Consider the following 24,909-nt stretch of genomic DNA (forward strand, 5'->3'; position numbering starts at 1 on the left):
CCCAGCCCTGCTCACTCGGGGCCGCCTCGGGGACACCCGGGGGCCTTGCTGGGAGGAGCTGACCTGGGCCGAGGGAGCGCTCCCGGGCAGACTGGCAGCTGGGTGGCAGGAGGGGTGGGCAGCGTGGCCTGGGCACAGGGGGTCGGGGTCGTCTCAGGGCCTGTGGTGCACAGCCTGTCCCAGCGCTTCACCCGCCTCCGTGCTCCTGGCTGGGGACCCCTGGGCCTGGGAGGATGGTGTTGCCATGGTTTCCTGGTCCTCACAGGCCATAGCTGGGGCCTCTGAGGAGGGGTCTGTGCGGAGAGCAGACACCCAAGGTTTGGGGAGCTCCCGGGGCTGGGGGCACAGCTGGGCATGGTGTCTGATTCTAGGACAGTGATGGCGAACTTATGACACGCATGTCAGAGGTGACACGCAAACTCATTTTTTTGGTTGATTTTTCTTTGTTAAATGGCATTTAAATATATAAAGTAAATATCAAAAAATATAAATCTTTGTTTTACTATGGTTGCAAATATCAAAAAATTTCTACATGTGACACGGCACCAGAGTGAAGTTAGGGTTTTTCAAAATGCTGACACGCCGAGCTCAGAAGGTTCGCCATCCCTGTTCTAGGGCATCCATCCCCCACCTCCACCTTCTCCACACCAGGCCCTGGCCCTGCTTTGACCTGCTGGAGAGGAAATAGCAGGAGATGGCCTGGCCCCAGCGCCCTCGGCCAGGGACGTGTGCGTGCGTCTGTGGGGTGTCTGGATGTGAGCATGCCTTTGGTATGTGGTGTGACATGTGCCTGTGTGAGGTGCGACGTGTGTGTTTCTGTGTGTCAGGAGTCGTCTCCGTGTGGATGTGTCTTTGTGCAGGTGGCTAAGTGGGGGTGGTGTGTGTGCCTTTGTTTCTGTGTGCACAGATGGTATCTGCACACATCTGTGTATGTGTGAGCATCTGTGTGTGTGTGAGCATCTGTGTGTGTGTGAGCATCTGTGTGTGTAAGCATGTGTGTGTGTGAGCATCTGGGTGGCTTCTTGGTGTATGTGAGCGTGTGTCTGCCGGGGAGCTGTGGGGTGTGGGCCCGGGCAGCCCGGCGCGGAGGTGTGTGCCTGGGGCCTGGGTGGGTGGCGTTTGCACAGAGGGCGAGGATGGAGAGTGCCAAGAAGGGAGCAGGGGCTGCAGGCGGCCGGGGCTGTGCTGGGTCCCACGGGGCCTGCCAGCCGGGGCTCCTTCCTCTCCGCCCTTTCCCAGGCCCCGAGGGCTCCGGTTCCGCCCCCCCCCTCCCCCTGTGTGGCTCTAAGGAGGCGGCCCCTGTGGAATGTGTTTGGTGGCCGAGGGCCAGGCCGGGCCCAGCTCCACCAGCAGGCTGGGCAGGGGACGGGGTAGCTTGTGCTGCCTCCACATGCTGGCTCACGCTCTGCCTTCTCCCCGGCTAGGTGACTCCTGCAGGTCATGCTGTTGTCTGCTGACCCAGCCGGCCCTGCCAGGTGAGCCTGACCTCCCCCAGGCATCTGGGAGACGCGTGACTCCCACCTCTACTCGGGGTGCTCCAGGGGTACGGGGCCCAGCCTTTCCGTTTCAGGCCTCCTCCCCGCGGCCCTCGCCCGCTCTCCTCTCCAGCCTGTGGTTCTGTGCTCATGGCCTCCTGGATTCCTGCCTGAACAGCCCTGCCCCTCCCCCTCGCCCAGCCCCCCCCCCCCCTCGCCCTGCCCCAACATGCAGTGGCCCGTGGGCGGCACCCTCCCTCCTGCTGCCCAGGAACTGCCGGCTGTGAAGCGGGGCCTGCCCCTCCTCTGGGCTCTGGGCACCCCTTCCCACCCCTGCGCTCTCCTGCCCCTCCCGGGCTCTGTCCCTGGGGATGGGTGGTGGTGACCCAGGCGTGAGGGGGGGGGGCAGGGTCTCCTGAGAGGGCAGTGCTGGCAGGGGCCGGGCGGTTTGGAGCTTCCGGGAGACCTGCCCGTGCTGGTCTGTCAGTATGTGGGCTGGGCTCCGCCTGGACCACGGTGCCTCTGCTCACCGCCAAGGTTGGGAGGGCATCCTGGCATCGGCCTAGCCCTGCCCCTCACCGGTGGCCGCACGGTGCTCAGGTGGCCGTGTGAGCCCTGCTCCCCTTCTCCCCCGCCAGGTGACCATGCCTGCCCTCGGCCCGGCTCTCCTCCAGGCGCTCTGGGCCGGGTGGGCCCTCGCCCTCCAGCCCCTCCCCCCGGTGGCCTTCGCTCCCAACGGCACACATCTGCAGCACCTGGCCCGGGACCCCGCCTCCGGCACCATCTACCTGGGGGCCACCAACTTCCTGTTCCAGCTGAGCCCGGGGCTGCAGCTGGAGGCCACCGTGCCCACCGGCCCCGTGCTGGACAGCAGGGACTGCCTGCCGCCCGTGGTGCCCGAGGAGTGCCCGCAGGCCCAGCCCACCGACAACCTGAACCAGCTGCTGCTGGTGAGCCCCGGGGCCCTGGTGGTGTGCGGCAGCGTGCACCAGGGCGTCTGTGAGCAGCGGGGCCTGGGGCAGCTCGCGCGGCTGCTGCTGCGGCCAGAGCGGCCCGGGGACACCCAGTATGTGGCCGCCAACGACCCAGAGGTCAGCACGGTGGGCCTGGTGGCCCGGGGCTCCGCCGGGGAGCCCCTGCTGTTCGTGGGGCGGGGCTACACCAGCCGGGGCGTGGGGGGTGGCATCCCGCCCATCACCACGCGCGCCCTGCGGCCCCCGGACCCCCAGGCCGCCTTCTCCTACGAGGAGACGGCCAAGCTGGCCGTGGGCCGCCTGTCTGAGTACAGCCACCACTTCGTGAGCGCCTTCGAGCGCGGGGCCAGCGCCTACTTCCTGTTCCTGCGGCGGGACCTGCAGGCGCCGTCCCGCGCCTTCCGAGCCTACGTGTCCCGCGTGTGCCTGCGGGACCAGCACTACTACTCCTACGTGGAGCTGCCCCTGGCCTGCGGGGCCGGCCGCTACGGGCTGGTCCAGGCCGCAGCCGTGGCCGCGTCCAGGGAGGAGGCCCGGGGGCCCGTGCTCTTCGTGGCCTTCTCCTCGGCCGCGCCCCCCGCCGTGGGCCGGCCCCCGGTGGCCGCTGCCGGGGCGGCGGGGGGCTCTGCCCTCTGCGCCTTCGCCCTGGACGCGGTGGACCGGCTCGCTAACCTCACGCGCGACGCCTGCTACACCCGGGAGGGCCGCGCGGAGGACGGGGCGCAGGTGGCCTACATCGAGTACGATGTCAACTCGGACTGTGCACAGCTGCCCGTGGTGAGTCCCGCACTTCCCGGCCGGAGCCGGGCCACGCGTCCACGCGAGCAGCTGCCCGGAGTGGGAAGCGGGCGGCGGTGTGGGGGCCGATCGGGCCCCCCGTAGTCGCTTCCTTTGTATCTGGGTGGTGGAGGGGAACCTCCGTGGCATTCAGGGGGACAAGCTGCCAGGGGTGGGCTCGGCTGGGCCCCGAAGGGACTGCGTTCGTGCAAGTGGCGGAGAGGGTGTTTGGGGTTCTGGGGATGTGGGACAGCCGCCCAGAATGGGGTGGGGGCCGGGACCTGTTGTGTTGGGTCTTTGAGCCAGAGGGCAGGTGAGGGTGAGGCTTGTTCGGCTCTAGCCTCAGGATGGATTCAAAAAGGGGAGAAGGGCCGGCCGGCGGGGCTCAGTGGTTGAGCGTCGGCCTAGGAACCAGGAGGTCACGGTTCCACTCCCGGTCAGGCACATGCCCGGGTCGCAGGCTCCATCCCCAGGAGAGGGCGCGCAGGAGGCAGCCGATCAATGATTCTCTCTCATCATTGATGTTTCTTTCTCTCACCCCTTCCCTTCCCCTTTGAAATCAATTTTAAAAATATTTTTTAAAAAGGGTGTGGGGAGCTGCACGAGGGGGACTGAGTCAGTGGGAGGTGGATTGGGGATGGCGCCGGCTGCGCGAGGCTTTGGAGAAGTGGTCCAGGAAGAGGCTGAGCTCACACACACCTGGAAGCAGCAGGTCCCAGGCCAGGGATGGGCAAAGCTGGGGCTCGGACAGGTGGGAATCCACAGAGGAGGAAGGGCCTGCTGGAGACCAGCCAAGGCAGCTGGAAAGACGCCTGGGAGACAGGCTAAGTACCAGCATGTGGCTGTGGGCGATGTTGTCGGGGAGGCTGGCGGAGAGCCTGGGGCAGGGACCAGAGTGTCCCAGAGGCCCAGGCGAGAGGACAGAATTGTTCCCAGAGAACTGGCCGGGAGCCCGGGGCAGGCGATGGGCTTAGCCCAGAGCGTGGGTTGGGAGGTCATCCAGGGAGGCTCACTGGGCTCCCCGCTGCCTGCAGGACACGCTGGATGCCTATCCCTGTGGCTCAGACCACACGCCCAGCCCCATGGCCAGTCGTGTCCCCCTGGAAGCCACGCCTGTTCTGGAGTGGCCAGGGGTTCAGCTAACAGCTGTGGCAGTGACCAGGGAGGATGGACACACTATCGCTTTCCTGGGTGACAGTCAAGGGCAGCTGCACAGGGTGAGTCCACAGGAAGTACTGGGCCCCACCCCGAGGTCTGGAGGGGACAGGCTGCTGGGGACCCAGCCTGGACAGAGTGACCCCTGGGACCCTTGAGGCTGAGCTAGGGGATCGTGACATATCCCCAGGCCAGGCTCCTCTTCCTAGGGCTGGGCGGTGTCTGTGACCCCCAGCCCTTCTGATCCCCCTCCTGCCCCCAGCCGGGGTGGTGAGACCTGCCCTGCCCACAGGAAGTCTCCCTATAAATTCTTCATTGTGGGGAGAGGGATCCCGCGGGCCTGTGGCCGTGGACGTGGGTCCCAGGCCTTGTGGTTTCTGATCTCAGGTGTACCTGGGCACAGGAAGTGATGGGCACCCGTACTCCACAGAGAGCATCCAGCCGGGGTCTGCGGTGAGCAGAGACCTCACCTTTGATGGGGCCTTCGAGCACCTGTATGTCATGACCCAGAGCACCGTGAGTGGCAGGCGGGAGCTGGCTGCGGGAGGGACCTGGGCCTCGGGCTGGGCCAGGGGCCCGTGTGTGGGTGAGCCACCCGTGTTTGCATCCGGCCTCAATCCTCTTTGCTGTCCCAGCTTCTCAGGGTTCCCGTGGCCGCCTGTGCTCAGCACCTGGACTGTGCCTCTTGTCTGGCTCACAGGGACCCATACTGCGGGTGGTGTGTGCTCCTGGGAAGGTGGGTGCTGCACGGACGCCTGACCTCGCCCCAGCCCCAGCCCCAGCCCCTGTCCAGGCCCTGGATGGTTTGGTTCAGTGGATAGAGCATTGGCCTATGGACTGAAGGGTCCTGGGTTCAATTCCAGTCAAGGGCATGTGCCCAGGTTGCAGGCTCCATCCCCAGGAGGCAGCCAATCAGTGATTCTCTCTCATCATTGATGTTTCTATCTCTCCCTCTCCCTTCCCTTCTGAAACCAATAAAAATATATTTAAAATGATAATAATAATAATAATAATAATAATAATAACTGCCCTCTCTAGGATTCCTGGTCCTTGGCTCTTGCCTTTCAACCCCTGACCCTGCATGCCCCAATCCCCCACTCCGTCCTCCGCCCCAGGGATCAGGGCCTGGCTAGGGCACACCCAGCCCAGTGTCCTGGCCCAGCTGAGGAGACCGCCCAGGTGTCCCCAGGGCTGAAGGTGTCCCTGCCTGTGAACTTCCCGCGGCCCTGGAGGTCCTGGGTGGACTCTGGTCATTCTCGCCCAGGTGCAGCCGCCGTTCTGAGTGCTCGCGGGGCCAGGGCCCAGCGCGATGGCTGTGGAGCTTCGGGCCGGAGCCGGGCTGTCTGCAGGTGGCAGCCATGAGTCCCGCCAACATCAGCCGAGAGGAGAGGAGGGAGGTGAGTGGCCAGAGCAGGTGGGCCCCGGGGAGAGGGCTCTGGTGATGGGTCCACACCTCAGGTATGTGTCAGATGCACTGAATGCCACATGGCCTGCACAGGTCACTTCCCGGGGCCTTGCTCCCGCCGGCTGTTACTGGCCAGGCCCGGGGGTGCCCGTGAGAGCCGGGCTGGTGCCACGGGTGTCTGCCTATGCCGGTGCCAGCCCTGATCTGCTGCCCACTGGCTCCGACCACGTGTCCTGGCCTCTCTCGGCAGGTTTTCCTGACGGTGCCTGACCTGCCACCCCTGTGGCCGGGGGAGTCATATTCCTGCCACTTTGGGGAATACCAGAGCCCAGCCCTGCCGACCGCGTCTGGTGTGAGGTGCCTCTCCCCAGACCCGAGCGGGGCCCCCGTGCTGCCGAGAGGAGCGGGTGGGTGAGAGAAGGGGCCAGCTCCCCAAAGCCCCCCACCCCGCGGCCTGGAAGCCCTGCCTGCCTCCTGCCTGGCTCCAGGGGGTGTGGGTGGGGCCCTGAGTCCCCCCATTAGTCCCAGACCCCTAAAGTCCCCATTTTATTCCCAGTGGACTCTGTCCCCTGACCCTGGGTGCCTTCCCCACGCTGTGTGGTCTCGGGACATTGGCCGGGGGTCTGGAAACCCTGCCCACTCCTCAGCGCTGGCCCGCCCTCCCCTTTGCAGACCACGTGTCCATGAGCGTGGAGCTCCGGCTGGGCGCGGTCGTGATCGCCAAGGCCCCCCTCTCCTTCTATGACTGCGTGGCCATCACTGACCTCCACCCGTCTGCGCCGTGAGTCCCTCACCTGACCCCAGGCCCGGCTGCCCTGTGCCCTGTGCCCCGTGCCCCACGGCTGTGTCTGTGCAGGTGCCAGGCCTGCGTGCGCAGCCGCTGGGGGTGTAACTGGTGCGTCTGGCAGCACCTGTGCACGCAGAGGGCCTCGTGTGACTCCGGGCCCGTGGTGGCCAGCCAGCAGGTGAGCGTGACTCCGGCCAGGCCATGCGGGGGTTGGGTGCCCGGGTAAGCGTGGCTCCGACGGCGGGGTCTGTGTCCCCGGAGCCTGCCCCCCCTCTGGGGAGTTAATGGGCTGTGTTTGTCTCTCTTTCCCTCGGTCTCCTCTCCTCCTAACACATCCTTTCCTGCCTGCTGCCTGCTGAGGGGCCCTCCTGCTTTCCTCTGCCTCCCCCAGAACCCGCTGCTCTCCCCGGCCCCCCCCGCAGAGGACGCCCCCAGCCCCTCCCCACCCGCAGCCCCCAGGACCACGGTCACCCCTGCCCCCGACACCCTCCCCGCGGAGCCCGGGGTGCCCTCCTCAGCCGCAGCCTCCGAGACCCCACCTGGGACCCGGCCCTCCCCGCTCAGCACCGGGGGGCCGTGGGCAGGCCCCAGCCCCACCCCCGCCTCAGCCTCAGCCTCCACAGGGTCCCCTCTGCACGAGGGTCCCCTCCATCCCAGCCCCCTGGACGGACCTGGAACCACTGTCCCTGCTCTCACTGACGTCAAACCCACGGCCACCCCCACGGACCCGGTGGCCTCCCACCCATCACCCTCAGACGCGGCAGCCCCGCCCGCTGCCCCCGCCGACCCTGGCCCCGGGGCCTTCCCCTCCTCGGTGCCCCTGGACCAGTCCCCCAGCGCTGCTCCTGCCACCACTTTCCCAGGGGCCGCCGGCGCCACGAAGCCCGCCCTGGACTGGCTCACGAGAGATGGCGGCGCACGGCCCGAGGCGGACGAGTGGACGGGGGGTGACACGCCCGCCTTCTCCACTTCCACCCTCCTCTCAGGTGATGGAGACTCGGCCGAGCACGAGGGCCCTCCCGCCCCCCTCCTCCTCCTGTCCAGCCTCGACTACCAGTTCGACACCCCCGGGCTCTGGGAGCTGGTGAGGCCCAGCCCGGGAAGGAGGCCTGGGGACGGGGCAGGTGCCGCCCTTGCTCGCTCGGCGGTCCTGCATCGCCGGATCGAGGGGCAGGTGTGGGATCGAGGGGCAGGTGTGGGATCGAGGGGCAGGTGGGGGATCGGGGGGCAGGTGGGGGATCGAGGGGCAGGTGTGGGATCGAGGGGCAGGTGGGGGATCGAGGGGCAGGTGTGGGATCGAGGGGCAGGTGTGGGATCGAGGGGCAGGTGGGGGCTGCAGCCGACCGGCCGGCCCTGGGCTCCGTGCGGGAAAGGACCGGCGGTGGGTGGGCTCCATGCCTGCCTTGCTCGGTTCCTACAGGAAGAGGGGAGCTGGGGGGCCAGCGCCTGCCCCTGTGTGGAGCGCGTCCAGGGCTCCACGCTGCTGCCGGTCCACGTGGAGCGAAAAGTTCGGCTGCTGGGCAGGAACCTGCGCCTCCTGCAGGTGAGCGGGTCCTGCTGGCAGGTGGCACCGGGGCCTCCTGCTGTTGGCAAACTCGATGCCAGCCCCGGTCTCAGGCCCGGCCCAGGGCTGTGCGGGCCCCGGGGCTCAGGCCCTGCTCCTGACGCTGCCCCCGCGCCCTCAGGACGGCCCCGGAGACAGTGAGTGTGTGATGGAGCTGGAGGGCCGAGAGGTGGCCGTGGCGGCCGAGGTGGAGTGCGAGCTGCCCCCGGACACGCGGTGCCACGTCACGTGCCAGCAGCACCAGGTGCAGACCTCAGTGCTGGGTGGGCAGAGGTGCCCTGGCCGCCAGCCTCAGCTGGCACACCACACCCAGCCCAGCTCCAGCTCTGACCCTGCGACCCCAGGGAGTCTTGGGACCCCCTCTCTGACCTCTGACCCCGTGTCTCAGGGACCCCTGGATCCCAGCTCTGTCTCTGGCCTGTGTCCCCGAGGGGTCTTGGTAGCTCTGACCTCTGACTCTGTGGTCCCACGGGGTCCCCTGCACCCCAACCCTGACCTCTGGCTTTGTGTTCCCACAAGGGGTCATTTTGGTCCTTTCTCTGAGTCGAACCCACGGCCACCCCTGTGGACCTGGGGCCCCGCACCCATCACCCTGGGCAGGAGAGGCACTGCCCCTCCCCCCACCCCCCACCTGCTGCCTCCCAGCTCCTGCCCTGACCCTCCTCTTCCGGCAGCTCAGCTACGAGGCTCTGCAGCCAGAGCTCCGGGTGGGGCTGTTTCTGCGCCGAGCCGGCCACCTGCGCGTGGACAGCGCCGACGGGCTGCACCGTGAGCGGGGGGCTGCGGGCTGCGGGCTGCGGGCTGTGGGCTGCGGGCTGCGGGGGGCCACGGCCGCCATGCCCGCCTCTCACGCCCGCCTCTGCCTCCCAGTGGTGCTGTACGACTGCTCCGTGGGACACGGGGACTGCAGCCACTGCCAGACCGCCGCGCCCCAGTACGGCTGCGTGTGGTGCAAGGGGGCGCGCCCGCGGTGCGTGGCCCGGGAGGCCTGCGGTGCGGCCGGGGCCGTGGCCACCCAGTGCCCCGCGCCCCTCATCCACTCGGTGCGTTGAAGCGCCGGCACATCCCTCGCTGCCGCCGTGGGAGGGAGCGAGGGCGCCGGGCCTGTCCCCCGGGCAGCTGCGGGTGTGAGCTGTCCTCGTCCGGGACAGGTGGAGCCGCTGACCGGGCCGGTGGATGGAGGCACCCGCGTCACCATCAGGGGCTCCAACCTGGGCCAGCGCGTGCGGGACGTGCAGGACACGGTGCGAGTGGCCGGCGTGCGCTGCGCCGTGGACGCAAAGGAATACGCCGTCTCCAGCCGGTGAGCGGGCGGCACAGGCGCAGGGACCCTGTGGGCTCCGAGGCCGGCCTCCCCCGCCCACCCGCGCCCCCGACCTGCAGCTTCCCACCGACCGACCGACCGACCAGGCTCCGGAGGTCGTCCCCAGGCCCGGGCCCACCACTGCCAGAGCGGGGGTGGGGGCAGCGGGGCAGCAGGCTCTGCAGGTCCCAGGCAGCTGTGCTCGGGGCTGGCCTCCCAACGACCCTTCCCCGGCACCGCCCGGGCGGCGGCCTCCTCCGGAGGGAGGGTAGGCGGGCTCCCCGCGGCCTGGCTGGGCCTCGCAGGGCCCACAGTGCACACAGGGGACACTCCCAGCCACACCCGGCCCCCGACCCGCAGAGCCGGAAAGCCGGCCCTGGGCCCGCGTGGAGACCTGCGTGCGTGGGGACCAGGCGGCCTGTGTTACACGAGACGCGCGCGTGGAGCCCACATGTGTTAGGAACCTCAGGTGGCTGTTCACTGCTATTGGGTCTGGAACCTGGACCCCCTGCTGGGGCCTCACACCGGCCTGGTTCCGGCCTGGTTCCGTCCCGCGGCGATGGCGCGGAGAGTGATCGGCCCCTAGCTCGTTTTCTGGCCGAGACCGCGTTTCCTTAGTCACTGCTTTGCGCCCATGTCCACCCGGGCCTAACCGACTTCCAGGGACTGTCCCCCACGCGGGGCCACGGTCCCGCCCCTTGGCTCACGCGCCGCCGCCCACGCACCAGCTCGCCCAGGACTCCCTCCCCGGAGGGGCTGCGTCCACCCGAATGGCTGACCGCGAGGTGGATGCCCAGCTCCCAGAGCCTCCCGGAGGCCCCACGGAGTCCCTCCACCGCGGAGGGTGCTGTCCGTCCGTGGAGGGTGGGGGCGGGGAGGCAGCCCTTGGCGTGGCCTGGCCCCCCAGCCTGCCCCCTGCCCACAGCCTCGTGTGTGTGACCGAGGCCAGCGGGGAGGAAGTGACGGGCGCCGTGACCGTGGAGGTTCCAGGAAGAGGACGAGGTGTCTCGGAGCACGACTTTGCCTACCAGGTGCCTGGCTGCTGAGCCCCCCTCTGCTGGCTCCTCCCACCCCTCCGCTGACTCCGCCCACCCTCCGCTGACTCCTCCCACCCCTCTGCTGGCCCCTCCCACCCCTCCGCTGACTCCTCCCACCCCTCTGATGGCCCCTCCCGCCCAACCCCTCCCCCCCTATTGAGGGGCCACCCCCTCCGCTGGCCCCTCCCACCCATCCGCTGGCCCCTCCCACCCACCCGCTGGCTCCTCCCAGCCCTTTGCTGGCCCCTCCCACCCATCCGCTGGCTCCTCCCACCCATCCGCTGGCTCCTCCCAGCCCTTTGCTGGCCCCTCCCACCCATCCGCTGGCTCCTCCCAGCCCCCTGGTTTCCTGGGCTCCGGGCTCCAGGGCCTTGTGTCTGCCTTGGGCTCCCCGCCTCCCTGTCTCCACCCTGACTCCGCCCTGACGGCCTGTCCGTCCGTCCGTCCGTCCCCTTCCCACAGGACCCGAAGGTGCATTCTCTCTTCCCGTCCCGCGGCCCCAGAGCCGGGGGCACCCGCCTCACCCTGCGCGGCGCCAAGCTCCTGACTGGGCGGCCGGAGGACATCCGGGTGGTGGTTGGAGACCAGCCTTGTCACCTGTGAGGCCCGCAGGGAGGGGTGCTGGGGGAGGGGGGTTGGGGGGCGGGGGGCTGGGGGTGGGTGCTGGAAGGGGGGAGACCAAGGCCACTCCCTGGGGAAGGGCCAGACCCTCCCGAGCTGCGGTGCGTGGGTGTGGCCTGCAGGCCCGCGGGTGGGGGTCAGCAGGGCAGGCGGTGAGCTGAGGCTCGAGTGGGGGCCCCATCCCGGAACCAGCCCCCTCCTTCCCGGGCCTCTGGGCAGCCTGGCCCGCCGGCCACCCCCGCCTCCCTCCCCAGGCTGCAGGGGCAGCAGGCGGAGCAGCTGCGGTGTGAGACCAGCCCGCACCCCGCGCCCGCCGCGCTCCCGGTGGCCGTGTGGTTTGGGGCCACGGAGCGACGGCCCCCGCACAGCCGGTTCGAGTACACGCCGGACCCCAACGCCACCTCCGCGGGCCCCGCCAAGAGCTTCCTCAGGTGCGGGCCGGGGCGGGGGCGGGGGCGCGGGCGGGGAGGCCCGGGTCGTAGGCTTGGGGGCTGTGACCCACCGCCGGGGCGGCTGCGGCTTTGTGCGGGCGCTGGGCGGGAGCTGGACGGGCGGTGCCTGGAAGCCGCCTCCCGGAGCTCCAGGCCCCTGTTGCAGCGGAGGACGGGAGATCCGGGTCCGCGGCCAGAACCTGGACGTGGTGCAGACACCGAGGATCCGAGTGACGCTGGTGCCGGGAGCCCCGCAGCCGGGCGGGGGCCTGGGGCGCAGGCGCCGCGTGGTCCCGGAGACAGCATGTCCCCCCGGAGCCCCCTGCGGCGGCATCCAGGTAGGACCCCCGCGCCCTGCTGGCCGCCACACCCCCCCAGGACAGCCGTGGGGGGCACTCACTGCGGCCCCCCTGACTCCCCCTACCCTCCTCCCTGCCCCCTCCTTCCCCCCACCTCCCCCGCCGCCCTGTCCCCTCCGTCCCCCCTGACCTCCCCCACTGCCCTGCCCCCTCCGTCCCCCACCTCCCCCGCCCGCCCTGCCCCCTCCGTCCCCCCTGACCTCCCCCGCCGCCCTGGCAGGTGGAGGAACCGTGCCAGGTGAACTCCTCCCAGCTCTTCACCTGCCGCGCGCCTGCCCTCCCTGCGCCGCCCCAGGACCGCTGGGTCCGGGTGGAGTTTATCCTCGACAACCTGGTCTTTGACTTTGCCTCGCTGAGCCCTACCCCCTTCTCCTACGAGGCCGACCCCACCCTGCGGCCCCTCAACCCGGAGGACCCCACGGCGCCGTTCCGCCACAAGCCCGGGAGCGTGCTCTCCGTGGAGGTACCACTGCTGCCGCGGGCGCGGGCGGGGGGCGCCGGTGGCCACCCCTGGCACCATGGCCACCCCTGGCACCGCCCCTTTCATCAGCGAGGGCCGAGGGGCCGGGGGTGGGTGCCAGGGCTAATGCGCCTGGCAGGGCCTGGCACTGTGGCCTGGGCCCGGCATGCCCATGGCAGGTGTCTGCGTGACCAGGTGTAAGTGGTTTGGCACACACAGTAGGCGGGTGGCGTGGCGCACAGCCGCCCGGGAAGAAAGCTGGGTGGGCAGAGAGGGGTCGGACGGGGTTGGCCGCTTGGATGGCACTGGGGGCTGGACCGGCCCTCCCGGGCGGGGAGGTGGGTCTGAGTGACCACAGCTCAGCCGGCGGGGAGGAGCTCTGAGTGGCTGCTCCGTGACCCGCCTTCCAGGGGGACAACCTGGACCTGGCGATGTCCAAGGAGGAGGTGGTGGCCATGATCGGGGCTGGCACCTGCGCGGTGAAGACGCTGACCCGGCACCACCTGTACTGCGAGCCGCCCGCGGAGCAGCCCCCGCCCCTCGGGGAGGCGCCCGACGCGCTGCCCGAGTTCATGGTGGGTGGCAGGCCCCGGGCGGGCGGCCGGGCTCGGGCTTGGGCTCGGGCTTGGGCTCGGGCTCGTGGGAGCCTTGCTCACAGGCCGTCCCCGCAGGTGCGGATGGGGAACCTGCGCTTCTCCCTGGGCCCCGTGCAGTACGACGGTGAGAGCCCCGCGGCTTTCCCCCTGGCCGCCCAGGTGGGCCTGGGGGTGGGCACCTCTCTCCTGGCTCTGGGGGTCAGCATCATCGTCCTCATGTACAGGTGGGTGCCGCCGGGCGTGGCTGCGTCGGGCAGGGGCGAGCTAGGCCAGGGGTGGACGTGCTGCCTCTGAAGGGCCAGAGAGTGCGGCCTCTGTGGGCCAGGCGGTCTCGGTCGCAACTGCTCGACTCTGCCCTTAGAGTGCCAAGCGGCCATGAGCAGCCTGCGAAGCAGTGAGCAGGGCTGCGTGCCCGTAAACCTTTCCGTTTTTCTAAAATTTACTGATTGATTTTAGAGAGAGGGAGGCATTCGCTAGTTGTCTCACTTACTGATGTATTCATTGGTTGCTTCTTGTATGTGTCCTGACCGGGGATCGAACCTGCAACCTTGCTCTAACCATCGGACTACCTGGCTGGGGCCCCAATAAATCTTTATTTACGAAAACAGGTCACGGGTGTATTTGGCCTGGTTACGGTTTGCTGGTCCCTGGGCTAAACTGGGCTGGGCTAGACAGGGCAGAGGCGGGTATGACTTGCCTGGGATGAGACAGGCTACATTATTCAGGGCTAGGCCGTGGCTGGGCTGGGTGTGGCTGGGCTGGACGCTGGCCCGGGCAGGCCTGGGCCCGGCGGGACCAGCGGGGGCTCCGGCCTCCTCCAGCCTCTCTCGTCCTCGGTGCTGAGCAGGAGGAAGAGCAAGCAGGCCCTGAGGGACTACAAGAAGGTCCAGATCCAGCTGGAGAACCTGGAGAGCAGCGTGCGGGACCGCTGCAAGAAGGAGTTCACGGGTGAGGCGGGGGGACGGCCCCGCCAGGGCCCCGCCCGCCCCAGGGCTGAGTGCCCAGACCCGGCCTCTTCTGCTCACAGACCTGATGACCGAGATGACGGACCTCACCAGCGACCTGCTGGGCAGCGGCATCCCCTTCCTGGACTACAAGGTGTACGCCGAGCGCATCTTCTTCCCGGGGCACCAGGAGTCGCCCCTGCACCGGGACCTGGGCGTGCCCGAGAGCAGGCGCCCCACCGTGGAGCAAGGGCTGGGGCAGCTCTCCAACCTGCTCAACAGCAAGCTCTTCCTCACCAAGGTGCAGCCCCGCCCTGCCCGCCCCCCCTGCCCCTCTCCATCCCCGGGTTTCTGACCGGCCCTCCCTCCCCCGCCCTCTCCCCGCCAGTTCATCCACACCCTGGAGAGCCAGCGCACCTTCTCCGCGCGCGACCGCGCCTACGTGGCGTCCCTGCTCACCGTGGCGCTGCACGGGAAGCTCGAGTACTTCACCGACATCCTCCGCACGCTGCTCAGCGACCTGGTGGCCCAGTGCGTGGCCAAGAACCCCAAGCTGATGCTGCGCAGGTCGGTGTGGGTGTGGGGAGCGGGGGGCCCCGCCGCTTGGCACCTGGAGCCGGGAGCCGAATGGGGACCCCCCGGGGCCTGGGGGTCCGCAGAGCAGAGAGCCTTGCAGCCCACCTGCCGCCCCCGCCCGCCCCCTGTCATCCCAGGACAGAGACGGTGGTGGAAAAGCTGCTCACCAACTGGATGTCCATCTGCCTCTACACCTTCGTGAGGGTGAGGGAGGCAGGGGTGCGGGAGGGGCGGTCTCCTCGCCCCACAGCCTGCGCACACCTGCCCAGCGTGTCGTCAGTGCCTTAGGCCCTCTGCAGCCTGCATCCCGTCCCTGTCCCCGTGCGGGTCATGTCCCACACACCTCTGCCCCAGGGGAGCTAACCGCCTGCCCCTCCCCAGGACGCGGTGGGGGAGCCTCTGTACATGCTCTTCCGGGGGATCAAGCATCAAGTCGACAAGGGGCCAGTGGACAGCGTGACTGGCAAAGCCAAGTACACCCTGAACGACAACCGCCTCCTCCGAGAGGACGTGGAGTACCGGCCGCTGGTGAGGCTGCGCGTGGGTGCCAGCATCGGGCCCGAGGGGTGAGGAGGGCGAGCTGTGCAACTGCGTGTCTGTGTGTCTGTGTGTGACTGTGTCTGTGTGACTGTGTGTGACTGTGTGTAACTGTGTCTGTCTGTGTGTCTGTGTGTGTCTGTGTGTGACTGTGTCTGTGTGACCGTGTGTGTCTGTGTGTGACTGTGTCTGTGTGTGTCTGTGTGTCTGTGTGACTGTGTCTGTGTGACTGTGTGTGTCTGTGTGACTGTGTGTGTCTGTGTGACTGTGTCTGTGTGTGACTGTGTCTGTGTGTGTCTGTGTGTGTCTGTGTGTGTCTGTGTGTGACTGTGTGTGTCTGTGTGTAACTGTGTGTGTGTGTCTGTGTGTGTCTGTGTGTGACTGTGTCTGTGTGACTGTGTGTGTCTGTGTGTGACTGTGTCTGTGTGTGTCTGTGTGTCTGTGTGTGACTGTGTCTGTGTGACTGTGTCTGTGTGACTGTGTGTCTGTGTGTGACTGTGTCTGTGTGTGTCTGTATGTCTGTGTGTGTCTGTGTGTGACTGTGTCTGTGTGACTGTGTGTGACTGTGTGTGACTGTGTGTGTCTGTGTGTCTGTGTGACTGTGTGTGTCTGTGTGTGACTGTCTGTGTGTGTCTGTGTGTCTGTGTGTGTCTGTGTGGGTCTGTGTGTGTCTGTGTGTGACTGTGTCTGTGTGACTGTGTGTGACTGTGTGTGACTGTGTGTGTCTGTGTGTGACTGTGTCTGTGTGACTGTGTGTGACTGTGTGTGACTGTGTGTGTCTGTGTGTCTGTGTGTGTCTGTGTGTGACTGTGTCTGTGTGACTGTGTGTGTCTGTGTGTGTCTGTGTGTGTCTGTGTGTCTGTGTGACTGTGTGTGTCTGTGTGTGACTGTGTCTGTGTGTGTCTGTATGTCTGTGTGTGTCTGTGTGTGACTGTGTCTGTGTGACTGTGTGTGACTGTGTGTGACTGTGTGTCTGTGTGTGTCTGTGTGTCTGTGTGACTGTGTGTGTCTGTGTGTGACTGTCTGTGTGTGTCTGTGTGTCTGTGTGTGTCTGTGTGTGTCTGTGTGTGTCTGTGTGTGACTGTGTCTGTGTGACTGTGTGTGACTGTGTGTGACTGTGTGTGTCTGTGTGTGACTGTGTCTGTGTGACTGTGTGTGACTGTGTGTGACTGTGTGTGACTGTGTGTGTCTGTGTGTCTGTGTGTGACTGTGTGTGACTGTGTCTGTGTGACTGTGTGTGTCTGTGTGTGTCTGTGTGTGTCTGTGTGTCTGTGTGACTGTGTGTGACTGTGTGGGTCTGGGCATAGAACCACTAGCCTCTGCGAGAGGCGCCTCTTCAGACCAGCTTAGCAGGACAGAAGCCTGAGGACGGCCTCAGAAGGCCCCCAGCTTTGGATGGGGTCAGAGCGGACAAAGCCAGGGTCTGGGGAGCAGCCAGCCCTCGCTGAGCCAGCGCCTGCGTGTTTGTCGGCCCTGGACTCGCCGTCCTGTCAGGATGTGATGTGCCCGCCAGGCGGGCCGCCACCCTGGCCGACCTGCCTGCTACGCCCCCTGGGTTTGCTTTCCCCTTCGGGACGCACCAGAGGTCCTTTGGGAAAAGCCCATTCAGGCTTCGCCAGACCTGCTCGTCCGTTAGGCTGGGGGGGCGGGGGGCCGTCCCTCAGGGCCTCAGCCTGGCCCGCTGAGCCAGGAGCCTGGGCCCGAGTTAGGAGGGACTCGTGCTCACCGTGCTTTTTTCAATGTATTTGTATTGATTTCAAAGAGGAGAGACAGGAACATCGACGATGAGAGAATCGTGGATCGGCTGCCTCCTGCAGCCCCACACTGGGGTCGAGCCCCAAACCCGGGCCTGTGCCCTGATCGGGAATCGAACTGTGACCTCCTGGCTCATAGGTCGACTCTCAGCCACGGAGCCACACTCATGCTTTATGCCACTCACCGCACAGATGGGTATCGGCGTGGTGCCAGGTGCTGGGCCACGTGGAGGCAGCCACCGAGGGCTTTCTCGTGCGGGCCTGCCCTTGGCCCTGCACCTGGTCGTCCCCGTGTGCCCCGAGCCCTGATGCTCCGTGTGTCCTGTGCAGACCTTGAACGCGCTGCTGGCGGTGGGGCCTGGGGCGGGAGAGGCCCAGGGCGTGCCTGTGAAGGTGCTGGACTGCGACACCATCTCCCAGGCCAAGGAGAAGGTGCTGGACCAGCTCTGCAAAGGCTTGCCGCTTGCCCAGAGGCCGGACTCCCGCACCCTGGATGTCGGTGAGGGCGGAGGGGGGGCCGGGTCCTGGGCCCGCGTTGGGCTGGGCTGGGCTGGCCTGGACCTGCTCTGGGGGCAGAGCTGGGCTGTAGAGGGACCCCCTCTCACCTGGGGAGGGGCCCCTGCTCCTGGTCCTTGGCGAGGTTGGGGGGGGGCTGTGTCCCCTGGAGGAAGGGGCAGGCTGCGGGTCCTGGGCCCAGCCCCACCTTCCCCTTGCAGAGTGGCGGTCCGGGGTGGCCGGGCACCTCATCCTTTCTGACGAGGATGTGACTTCCGAGGTCCAGGGTCTGTGGAGGCGCCTGAACACCCTGCAGCATTACAAGGTGCGGGGGGGGGGTGGGGGGAGCTGGAGGAGGGTTTGTGGGGCGGCTGGCAGAGGGGTCACCAGCTGTGGTCAGCAGGTCCCAGACGGAGCGACCGTGGCCCTGGTCCCCTGCCTCACCAAGCACGCCCTTCGGGAAAACCAGGACTATGTCCCTGGAGAGAGTGAGTGCCCCCCCCCCCCGCCCCGCCCTCTGCGCTTGCTCTGCCCGGCAGGGGTGCCCGGCAGTGGGGAAAGGACCTGGACCTCAGTGGGCCTGTGTCTGCCTCCATTCCACCCAGAGGAGCCTCCCCAGGTGCCCCCCACCCCTGGAGTTGGCAGGACCCCGGCTCAGGGAGGGCCCCTGACGGGCGTTCTGGCGCAGGGACCCCCATGCTGGAGGACGTGGATGAGGGGGGCATCCGGCCCTGGCACCTGGTCAAGCCCAGCGAGGAGCCGGAGCCACCGCGGCGGAGGAGGGGCAGCCTTCGGGGCGGGGAGCGCGAGCGCGCCAAGGCCATCCCCGAGATCTACCTGACCCGCCTGCTGTCCATGAAGGTGCCGACACGGTGGCGACGGGTCTGGGCTTGGCGGGCAGCAGCCCCTCGTGGGGTTTGGGGGCGGCAGGGGGCTCACAGGCCTAGGGCCCCGTGTGAGAGCGGGGCTGGGCCCCTCGCTGACCGCCCCTCTGGTTCCCGGCCCTGACCCCGCAGGGCACCCTGCAGAAGTTTGTGGACGACCTGTTCCAGGTGATCCTCAGCGCCAGCCGCCCGGCACCCCTGGCGGTCAAGTACTTCTTTGACCTGCTGGACGAGCAGGCAGCGCAGCACGGCATCTCCGACCAGGACACCGTGCACATCTGGAAGACCAACAGGTGGGGCGGGGCCGGCCGGGGTCGCGGGCCTCCTCTGCCGCCGCCGCAGCTCACCAGCTCACGGCCGCACCGCCCTGCCCGCAGCCTGCCGCTGAGGTTCTGGATCAACATCATCAAAAACCCGCAATTTGTGTTCGACGTGCAGACCTCAGACAACATGGACGCCGTGCTGCTGGTCATCGCGCAGACCTTCATGGATGCCTGCACCCTGGCGGACCACAAGCTGGGCCGGGTGAGCCGTCGGGGGACACAGAGTCCGTGGTGGGGTGGGGCAGCGTGGGCCGGGGGTGGTACATGCACACGGATCCCAGGCTGCCCACGCACACGGATCCCAGGCTCCCCACGCACACGGATCCCAGGCTCCCCACGCACACGGATCCCAGGCTCCCCTGCACACCAGGCTTCCTGAGGACCTCCAGGGGGAGGGAGGCCATGGCCGGCCCCTGCCTCCAGGCCCCAGGCCAGGCTTTGTCCCCGGGCTCCCTGGGCGGTGGTGGTGCCTCATTCTTGAAGGATGAGCAAGAACAAGACGAGCAGCTGATTCATGGGGTTAAGACAGGGCAGCCTGCAGGGTAGATAGGGGGCAGGGCCTCTAGGTGAGGGCTTAGCCGTGCGGGGCACTGAGAGCCCTTGAAGGCCTGGGAACAGGGTGGGGGGGCTGGTGTCAGACCTGAGGGGCAGAGCCTTCTGGCAGCTGTGCTGTGGGTGGGCTGGAGCCTGATCCAGGGGCAAGCTGGGCTGTCCTCAGGGTGAGCAGTGGCCAGGTTCAAGGTGGGCGGGGGTGGTGGGGGGAGGCAGAAGCTGTGGCTGGATGTGGGGGATGCAATGGAGGGGTCACCTGGGGCCCCCGGGCTGTGGGGTGTGGTGAGCGGGGACTTGCAGGAGGTGAGTCCTAGGGGATGGTGGGGCCGCCAGGCAGTTCCCAGGCCGAGAGGTGGATTCCAGGTCGCAGGGCAGCTCTGGGTGCCCCGTGCGTTTGCACCCTGTGGCAATGCCTGCCTGCCACCCAGCGACAGAGGGGCAAGTTCGGGGAGGCCCGGCGTGGGGGCGGGGTGGCCAGGGGAGCGGGGAGCGGAGGGAAGTGGTCAGGGCTGCCTGGTGGCACGGGCGTGGGGTTGTGCTGTGACCTTGGTCAAAGTCCAGAGTCCCGTGATATATACGGGGTTGCAGCCTCGCAGGGGCTGTGCTCCCAGGCCTGACAGCTGCCCTGTGGCCTGAGGGAGAGCAATGCAAACTCCACTCCGGTGCTGTCTCTTGTGAAACCGCCAGGAGCTAAGACCCGGGGTTCCAGACCCCTCCATGGTGCTGGGGGGGGGGGGGCGGGAAGGAGAGGGGTTTCTGTTCGGGCTTCACTGCCTCCCGTTCCCAGCAAAACTGCAGGTGCCTCCTGGGCAGCTCAGGGTACCCACGGGGGTGCCAGGCGTCCCCCACGGAGAAGGCAAGCGTCCTGCCCGCGCCAGGCTCCTGTCCCCGCTCAGGGCCCAGCGCCATCGCTCCTCAGCCTCCCAGCAGCGCCAGGAGCCAGGAGGAGGCAGCAGGTGGAGAGAAGGAAGCTGCGTCCAGAGCCCTCAGCAGGGGCAGAGCTGGGAGCGGCCCCTGGGGGCGGGAGGGGGGCTGGTAGAGGAGGTGTCCGGCTGGAAGTTGCAGGCTCTGATCTAAGAGACTTGCTCCCAGTCCCAGCGCAGCCATCAGGAGTGGGTGGGCCTGGGCAACGGACTTCATTTCCCGGGTCAGTTTCTGATTTTAAAAACGATCCCCTGGGGGCCCTGGCTGGTATGGCTCAGTGGATAGGGCGTCAGCACGTGGACTGAAAGGTCCCGGGTTCGATTCTGCCTGGATTGTGGGCTCGATCCCCAGGGTGGGGCGGGGCATGCAGGAGGCAGCCGATCCATGATTCTCATCATTGATGTTTCTGTCTCTCTGTTCCTCTCCCTTCCTCTCTGAAGTCAATAAAATAAATAAAAATGAAAATGATCACTTGGGGAATGGGCAGCACATGGAAGCAAGAGGGCTGCTCACGGCACCGCCCCCTCCTGCCCTGTGGGGTCCCTGCTGGGTCCAGGGGGAGGCACTCGGAGGCCCTTGAGCTGGAAAGGACCTTGGGGCAGCAGGGGAGGAGTCCGGGGAGACGCTCAGAAGGCAGGGCTGGCTCGGGAGGCCGGGGGCGGTGACCGTGACCAGCCAGCCCCTTGCCTGGGACGGGGCGTTCCTGGGACAGGTGGTCACGCTCACGGGGCTCATCCTGCTTCCCCTTCACCCCTGCCTGCGGCACCCAGGACTCCCCCATCAACAAGCTGCTGTACGCCCGGGACATCCCCCGGTACAAACAGATGGTGGAAAGGTAGGAGGGCGGGGAGGGGCCTGGGGGGGCGGGGGCAGGGGGGGTGAGGCCCAGGGGGGGGGGGAAGGGAGCGGGGCTTGTGCTCCAGCAGCTGCTGTCCCCACCATCTCCGGCAGGTACTATGCTGACATCCGACAGACCGTTCCCGCCAGCGACCAGGAGATGAACTCCCTGCTGGCCGAGCTGTCCCGGGTGCGGCCCTCCCCCTGCGTCTGGGTTCAGCACAGGCTCCGGGGAGGGCCCTGCCCCCTTCACGCTCCTTTGCGGGGACCTGAGCACTTTAAAGACCAGGGCTCCAGGGCGTGTCCCACAGCGGCAGCCTCCCTGGGCTCAGCCAGGTGCGGGGGTGCCCGCGGCCCCTGCTGGGCGTTCAGCCGAGGTCAGCCGGCGGCCTGCTTCCCGGGTGGTATAGACGCGCCGCCCTTCTCCTGAAGGAGCCCGGAACGCCAGCCCAGGAATTAACACACAAGGTTCTGAACCGATGACCGTCGCAGCCACAGTGACCGCAGCTCTGGTTTTAGGCTGTTTCGAGTGAGGTGTTTTGATGGCCTTCTCATTGGGCCCCTGGAAGAGCTCCCCAAGTGGACCCGGGGAGGGGCCGGTGACCTCAGGAAAGGGGTGAGGTCAGAGCAGCACCTCGCCCGCTTGGCTCCACGGCCACCTGGGACGACCCAGGGGGCAAGAGGCAGGGTCCGCGGCGCCCCAGGCCCTGCTGAAACTGCAGGCTGCGCCCCCCTGCACCTCCAGGCCCCGCCCCGCCCCTTCCTTGGGTTCTGGGCCTCCTCTGGGGGCGGGGGGGCGGGGGGGCCTCATCTCTGTTGCCTCTCTGTCTTCTCTAGAACTACTCTGGAGACCTCGGGGCCCGCGTGGCCTTGCACGAGCTCTACAAGTATATCAACAAATACTACGACCAGGTGGGTGCACCTGGGCCCTGGGGCAGGGGGTGTCCTGGGACGCGCTCCCTGGTCCTGGCTGTGTTCTTACATGTCCCCACCCGACCCCTGGCCCCTCAGTGGGGCTCCCAGATATGGGGGTGGGGGCTGGGGCTCTCCCAGGACCTGGGGATCGAGTAGCGGATGTGCCCAGAGGGACACAGCTGCCAGCTCGGCCCTGCTCAGACCCCTTCCCGAGGCCCCCGCTGGCCGTGGGTGTGGGTGTGGGCCCGGCCGGGCTGCCAGAGCGGAGGGCTGGGCACAGCCGGGCTGCGTGGGATCCCAGTGGACTTCCCCGGGGGAGGTGGGTGTTGGTTTCCTGGCGCGCTAGGTGCTTCAGTCCCCACCTCATTCTCCCGAAAGCCTGCGGGGACCGGATGGTCTCCCCTCCCCCTGGCAAGGCCCTGCGCCCACGCGGACGGAGGGAGGGTACCCCGAAGTGTGCCCGGTCTCTGAGGGGGCGCGGGCCCTGACGGCGTCCCCGCCTTTCAGATCATCACGGCCCTGGAGGAGGACAGCACGGCCCAGAAGATGCAGCTGGGCTACCGCCTGCAGCAGGTGGCGGCCGCCGTGGAGAACAAGGTCACGGACTTGTAGGCACAGGCCGGCTCCGGGCGGCCCTGGGGCCTCAGGGGGAGCCGCCTGTAGATGCCTGAGCGCCTGGTTAGCAGTTAGGGGTCTCCGGGCGGCCCTGGCGCCTCGGGGGGGCCGCCTGCAGAGATGCCTGAGCGCCTGGCCAGCAGTTAGTGGTCTCCGGGCGGCCCTGGCGCCTCGGGGGGGCCGCCTGTAGATGCCTGAGCGCCTGACCAGCAGTTAGGGGTCTCCGGGCGGCCCTGGCGCCTCAGGGGGGCCGCCTGTAGATGCCTGAGCGCCTGACCAGCAGTTAGGGGTCTCCGGGCGGCCCTGGCTGGGGCCCTGCTGCGCTCACCCCGCAGGCCCGCGGCCAGGAGGCCCCAGGGGTGGCGCCCGCCTGCTCCCCGAGCCCAGCGACCCCGTGGCTGTGTTCAGTGCTGTCAGCCTGCGGGGCGTCCGGTGCGAAGGGGAGACTGGACTGTCCTGAACACTGGCTGTCCCTCCGGGACCCCACGAGGGCGGAGGGGCTCCTGCTGCGTGTCCCCCTCCCTCCGCCCTGACCTCAGTTTTGCTGCCTTGGCCTCTGCTGCTGCCACGATCCCGGGTCCGAGAGGCGAGCACCCGCTCTAGGCCACTGTGAGCTGACCCCTCTGGGGGCCGCCCCGTGGGCTACCCTGCCTCGGGGCGCGGCGAGGGCACTGGCGGGGGCCTTGGAGGGTGACCACCCGGACCGGCTCCTCATTAAAGGATAAACACTGCCTGGCGTCTGCTCTGTGGGCTCCACCCAGTCCCTCCCGAGAGGAGGCGCTGTGCAGGCACTGGGAGGGCTGGGGAGGTGGGGTCGGCATCTGGGGGAGGTCTCCTGCCCCCTGAATGCTCCCACCTGGGCAGGCCAGGCTCCCCCTGGCTCCTGGGCAGGGCTGGCTGGGGTCCCAGATTCCAGGAGGGAAGTGGAGCCCAGCCGGGGGGGGGGGCGGGGGGGGTCTGTCGCCTCTTCAGGGGCTGCCGTCTCCGCAGTCTGAGGGCTGTGACCCCTCCGAGCATGTGTCCTTGTCTGGAAGGGACGGGGAAGGATGGCCTCCGTGCGGCCGACCCCAGCAGCGTAGCTCACAGCCCTTCCCTTGGTCCTGTCTGAGCTCCCCACCCCCACCCCCCGCCTGGGGGTGTGAGGGGCTCCTGGGTCCTGGGGTGTCTTCTAAGCCGAGGCCCTTACATGAAGGTGCGCTGCCTGGTGGTCCTGATTGGGGGCTGGAGGTGGCTCCGGGCTGCCTTTCCGGATCCGTGTTGCCGGCTGGGTCTGCAGGGCGGGCTTGGTGCCCTTGACTGGGACCAGCCTTGGCCACGGCAGGAGGCCAGCCAGGGCCCTCCGGACGCAAGGCTCTCCCCCTGGCTCCCTGCTACGCCCACGGCCCAGGCCCCGGCTGCCTGGTCGCTGCCTGATGCCTAGGGATCTATCTCCCTTTAAAGTGTCCTGTCTTTTTTTTTTAATCCTCACCCGAGGATATTTTTTCATTGACTCTTTTGAGAGAGTGGAAGAGAGAGGGAAAGACACAGAGAAACATCGATTGGTTGCCTCCTGCACAAGCCCCCACCAGGGCCTGGGCCGGGGAGGAGCCTGCAACCCAGGCCTGTGCCCTTGACCGGAATCGAACCCAGGACCCTTCGGTCCGCAGGCCGACGCTCTATCCACTGAGCAGCCGGCCAGGGCTCAGGTGTTGTGTCTTAATGAAGGACGTCGTTTACCCAATTCCACACGTTCTCCAGGTCCAAGGCGAGGACATCGTGTGTGAAGGGAATGCATTTCTCGGTTGTAATTTGGGTTCTGTGGGTCCGCCCGCGGGCCTGGCGGGTAAGTGCCCTGAGACAGAATGACTGCAGATCGGGGTGCCCCGCGGCGGGTAGCAGCGCACCGCCACCTTCCGGCCACAGCGAGGAACTGACCGCACTGGAGCCGCCCGGAAAGGTGGCCGTGGGGGCGCCAGGGCTTGTGGGTCCCCTTGCTGGTCTCCCCCGAGTTCGGGTTCCGACGTGAGGTGACTAAGGAGGCAGAGGCGGGGTGGCAGCAGCGGCTCTTCAGGATCAAGTTGGCTCCCGGCAGGAGGGCGGCAAACCCCCGAGAAGCGGGACGGGGAGGGGGCGGGCGCCAGGGCGGCCAGCGAGGGCCGGGACGCGGCGACGGAGCTGCAGGACGGGCTGCCCCGGCCCCGGGCCCCCGCCCCCGCCGTCTCCCTCCGCGGGCGGCCGGGGAGGCATTACCCTGCCCGCTCCCGGCCTGCGCAGCTCCCGCGGTCGGACAGCCGGTGCGCGCAGACCCGGGGTGGGGGGTGGGGGTGGGCTCCTGGGTGCAGGGCAGGCGGGGCCTGGTGGGCGGACAGCGCGGGGGCCCGGGGTCCGGAGAGGCGCTTCGTCCCTGGCCGCGCGCTCCCGCCCTGGTGCCCCCCGGGGACGCGGCTCCTGGGGCTGGAGAACCCGGGGCGCAGGGCGGGCGCAGATTGTCATTTGGGGTTTTGTCGATCGGCCCGTGGGCTGACCACCTGCTGATACGTGCACCTGAGACAGAATGGCCCCGTCCCCGCGCACCCCCACCCCCGCCGCACCCCGCGGTCGGGGCACAGGCCCGGGTTGCGGGCTCGATC

At 67.9% G+C, this 24,909-nt stretch overlaps 1 protein-coding gene across 1 annotated transcript; it reads left to right on the plus strand.

Annotated features, from left to right (window-relative positions):
* Positions 1-2,119: 2,119 nt before the first annotated feature.
* On the plus strand, positions 2,120-23,031 carry PLXNB1 (plexin B1; the record flags this gene model as incomplete). Its single annotated transcript, XM_081106214.1, has 36 exons — positions 2,120-3,226; positions 4,261-4,443; positions 4,769-4,897; positions 5,017-5,117; positions 5,646-5,778; positions 6,037-6,193; positions 6,459-6,567; positions 6,643-6,751; positions 6,965-7,657; positions 7,994-8,116; positions 8,259-8,381; positions 8,812-8,905; positions 9,008-9,180; positions 9,289-9,440; positions 10,366-10,471; positions 10,940-11,076; positions 11,353-11,529; positions 11,696-11,867; positions 12,109-12,351; positions 12,759-12,923; positions 13,020-13,168; positions 13,792-13,892; positions 13,972-14,189; positions 14,277-14,455; positions 14,602-14,668; positions 14,846-14,992; positions 17,086-17,254; positions 17,472-17,575; positions 17,654-17,738; positions 17,939-18,111; positions 18,267-18,427; positions 18,512-18,659; positions 20,704-20,768; positions 20,885-20,960; positions 21,608-21,682; positions 22,193-23,031. 36 exons carry the CDS (start codon positions 2,120-2,122, stop codon positions 22,295-22,297), a joined length of 6,408 nt encoding a protein of 2,135 aa, XP_080962340.1. The 3' UTR covers positions 22,298-23,031.
* Positions 23,032-24,909: the final 1,878 nt, after the last annotated feature.

Source organism: Myotis nattereri (assembly GCF_964212035.1).
Source record: "Myotis nattereri genome assembly, chromosome: 14".
Lineage (NCBI taxonomy): Eukaryota > Metazoa > Chordata > Mammalia > Chiroptera > Vespertilionidae > Myotis > Myotis nattereri.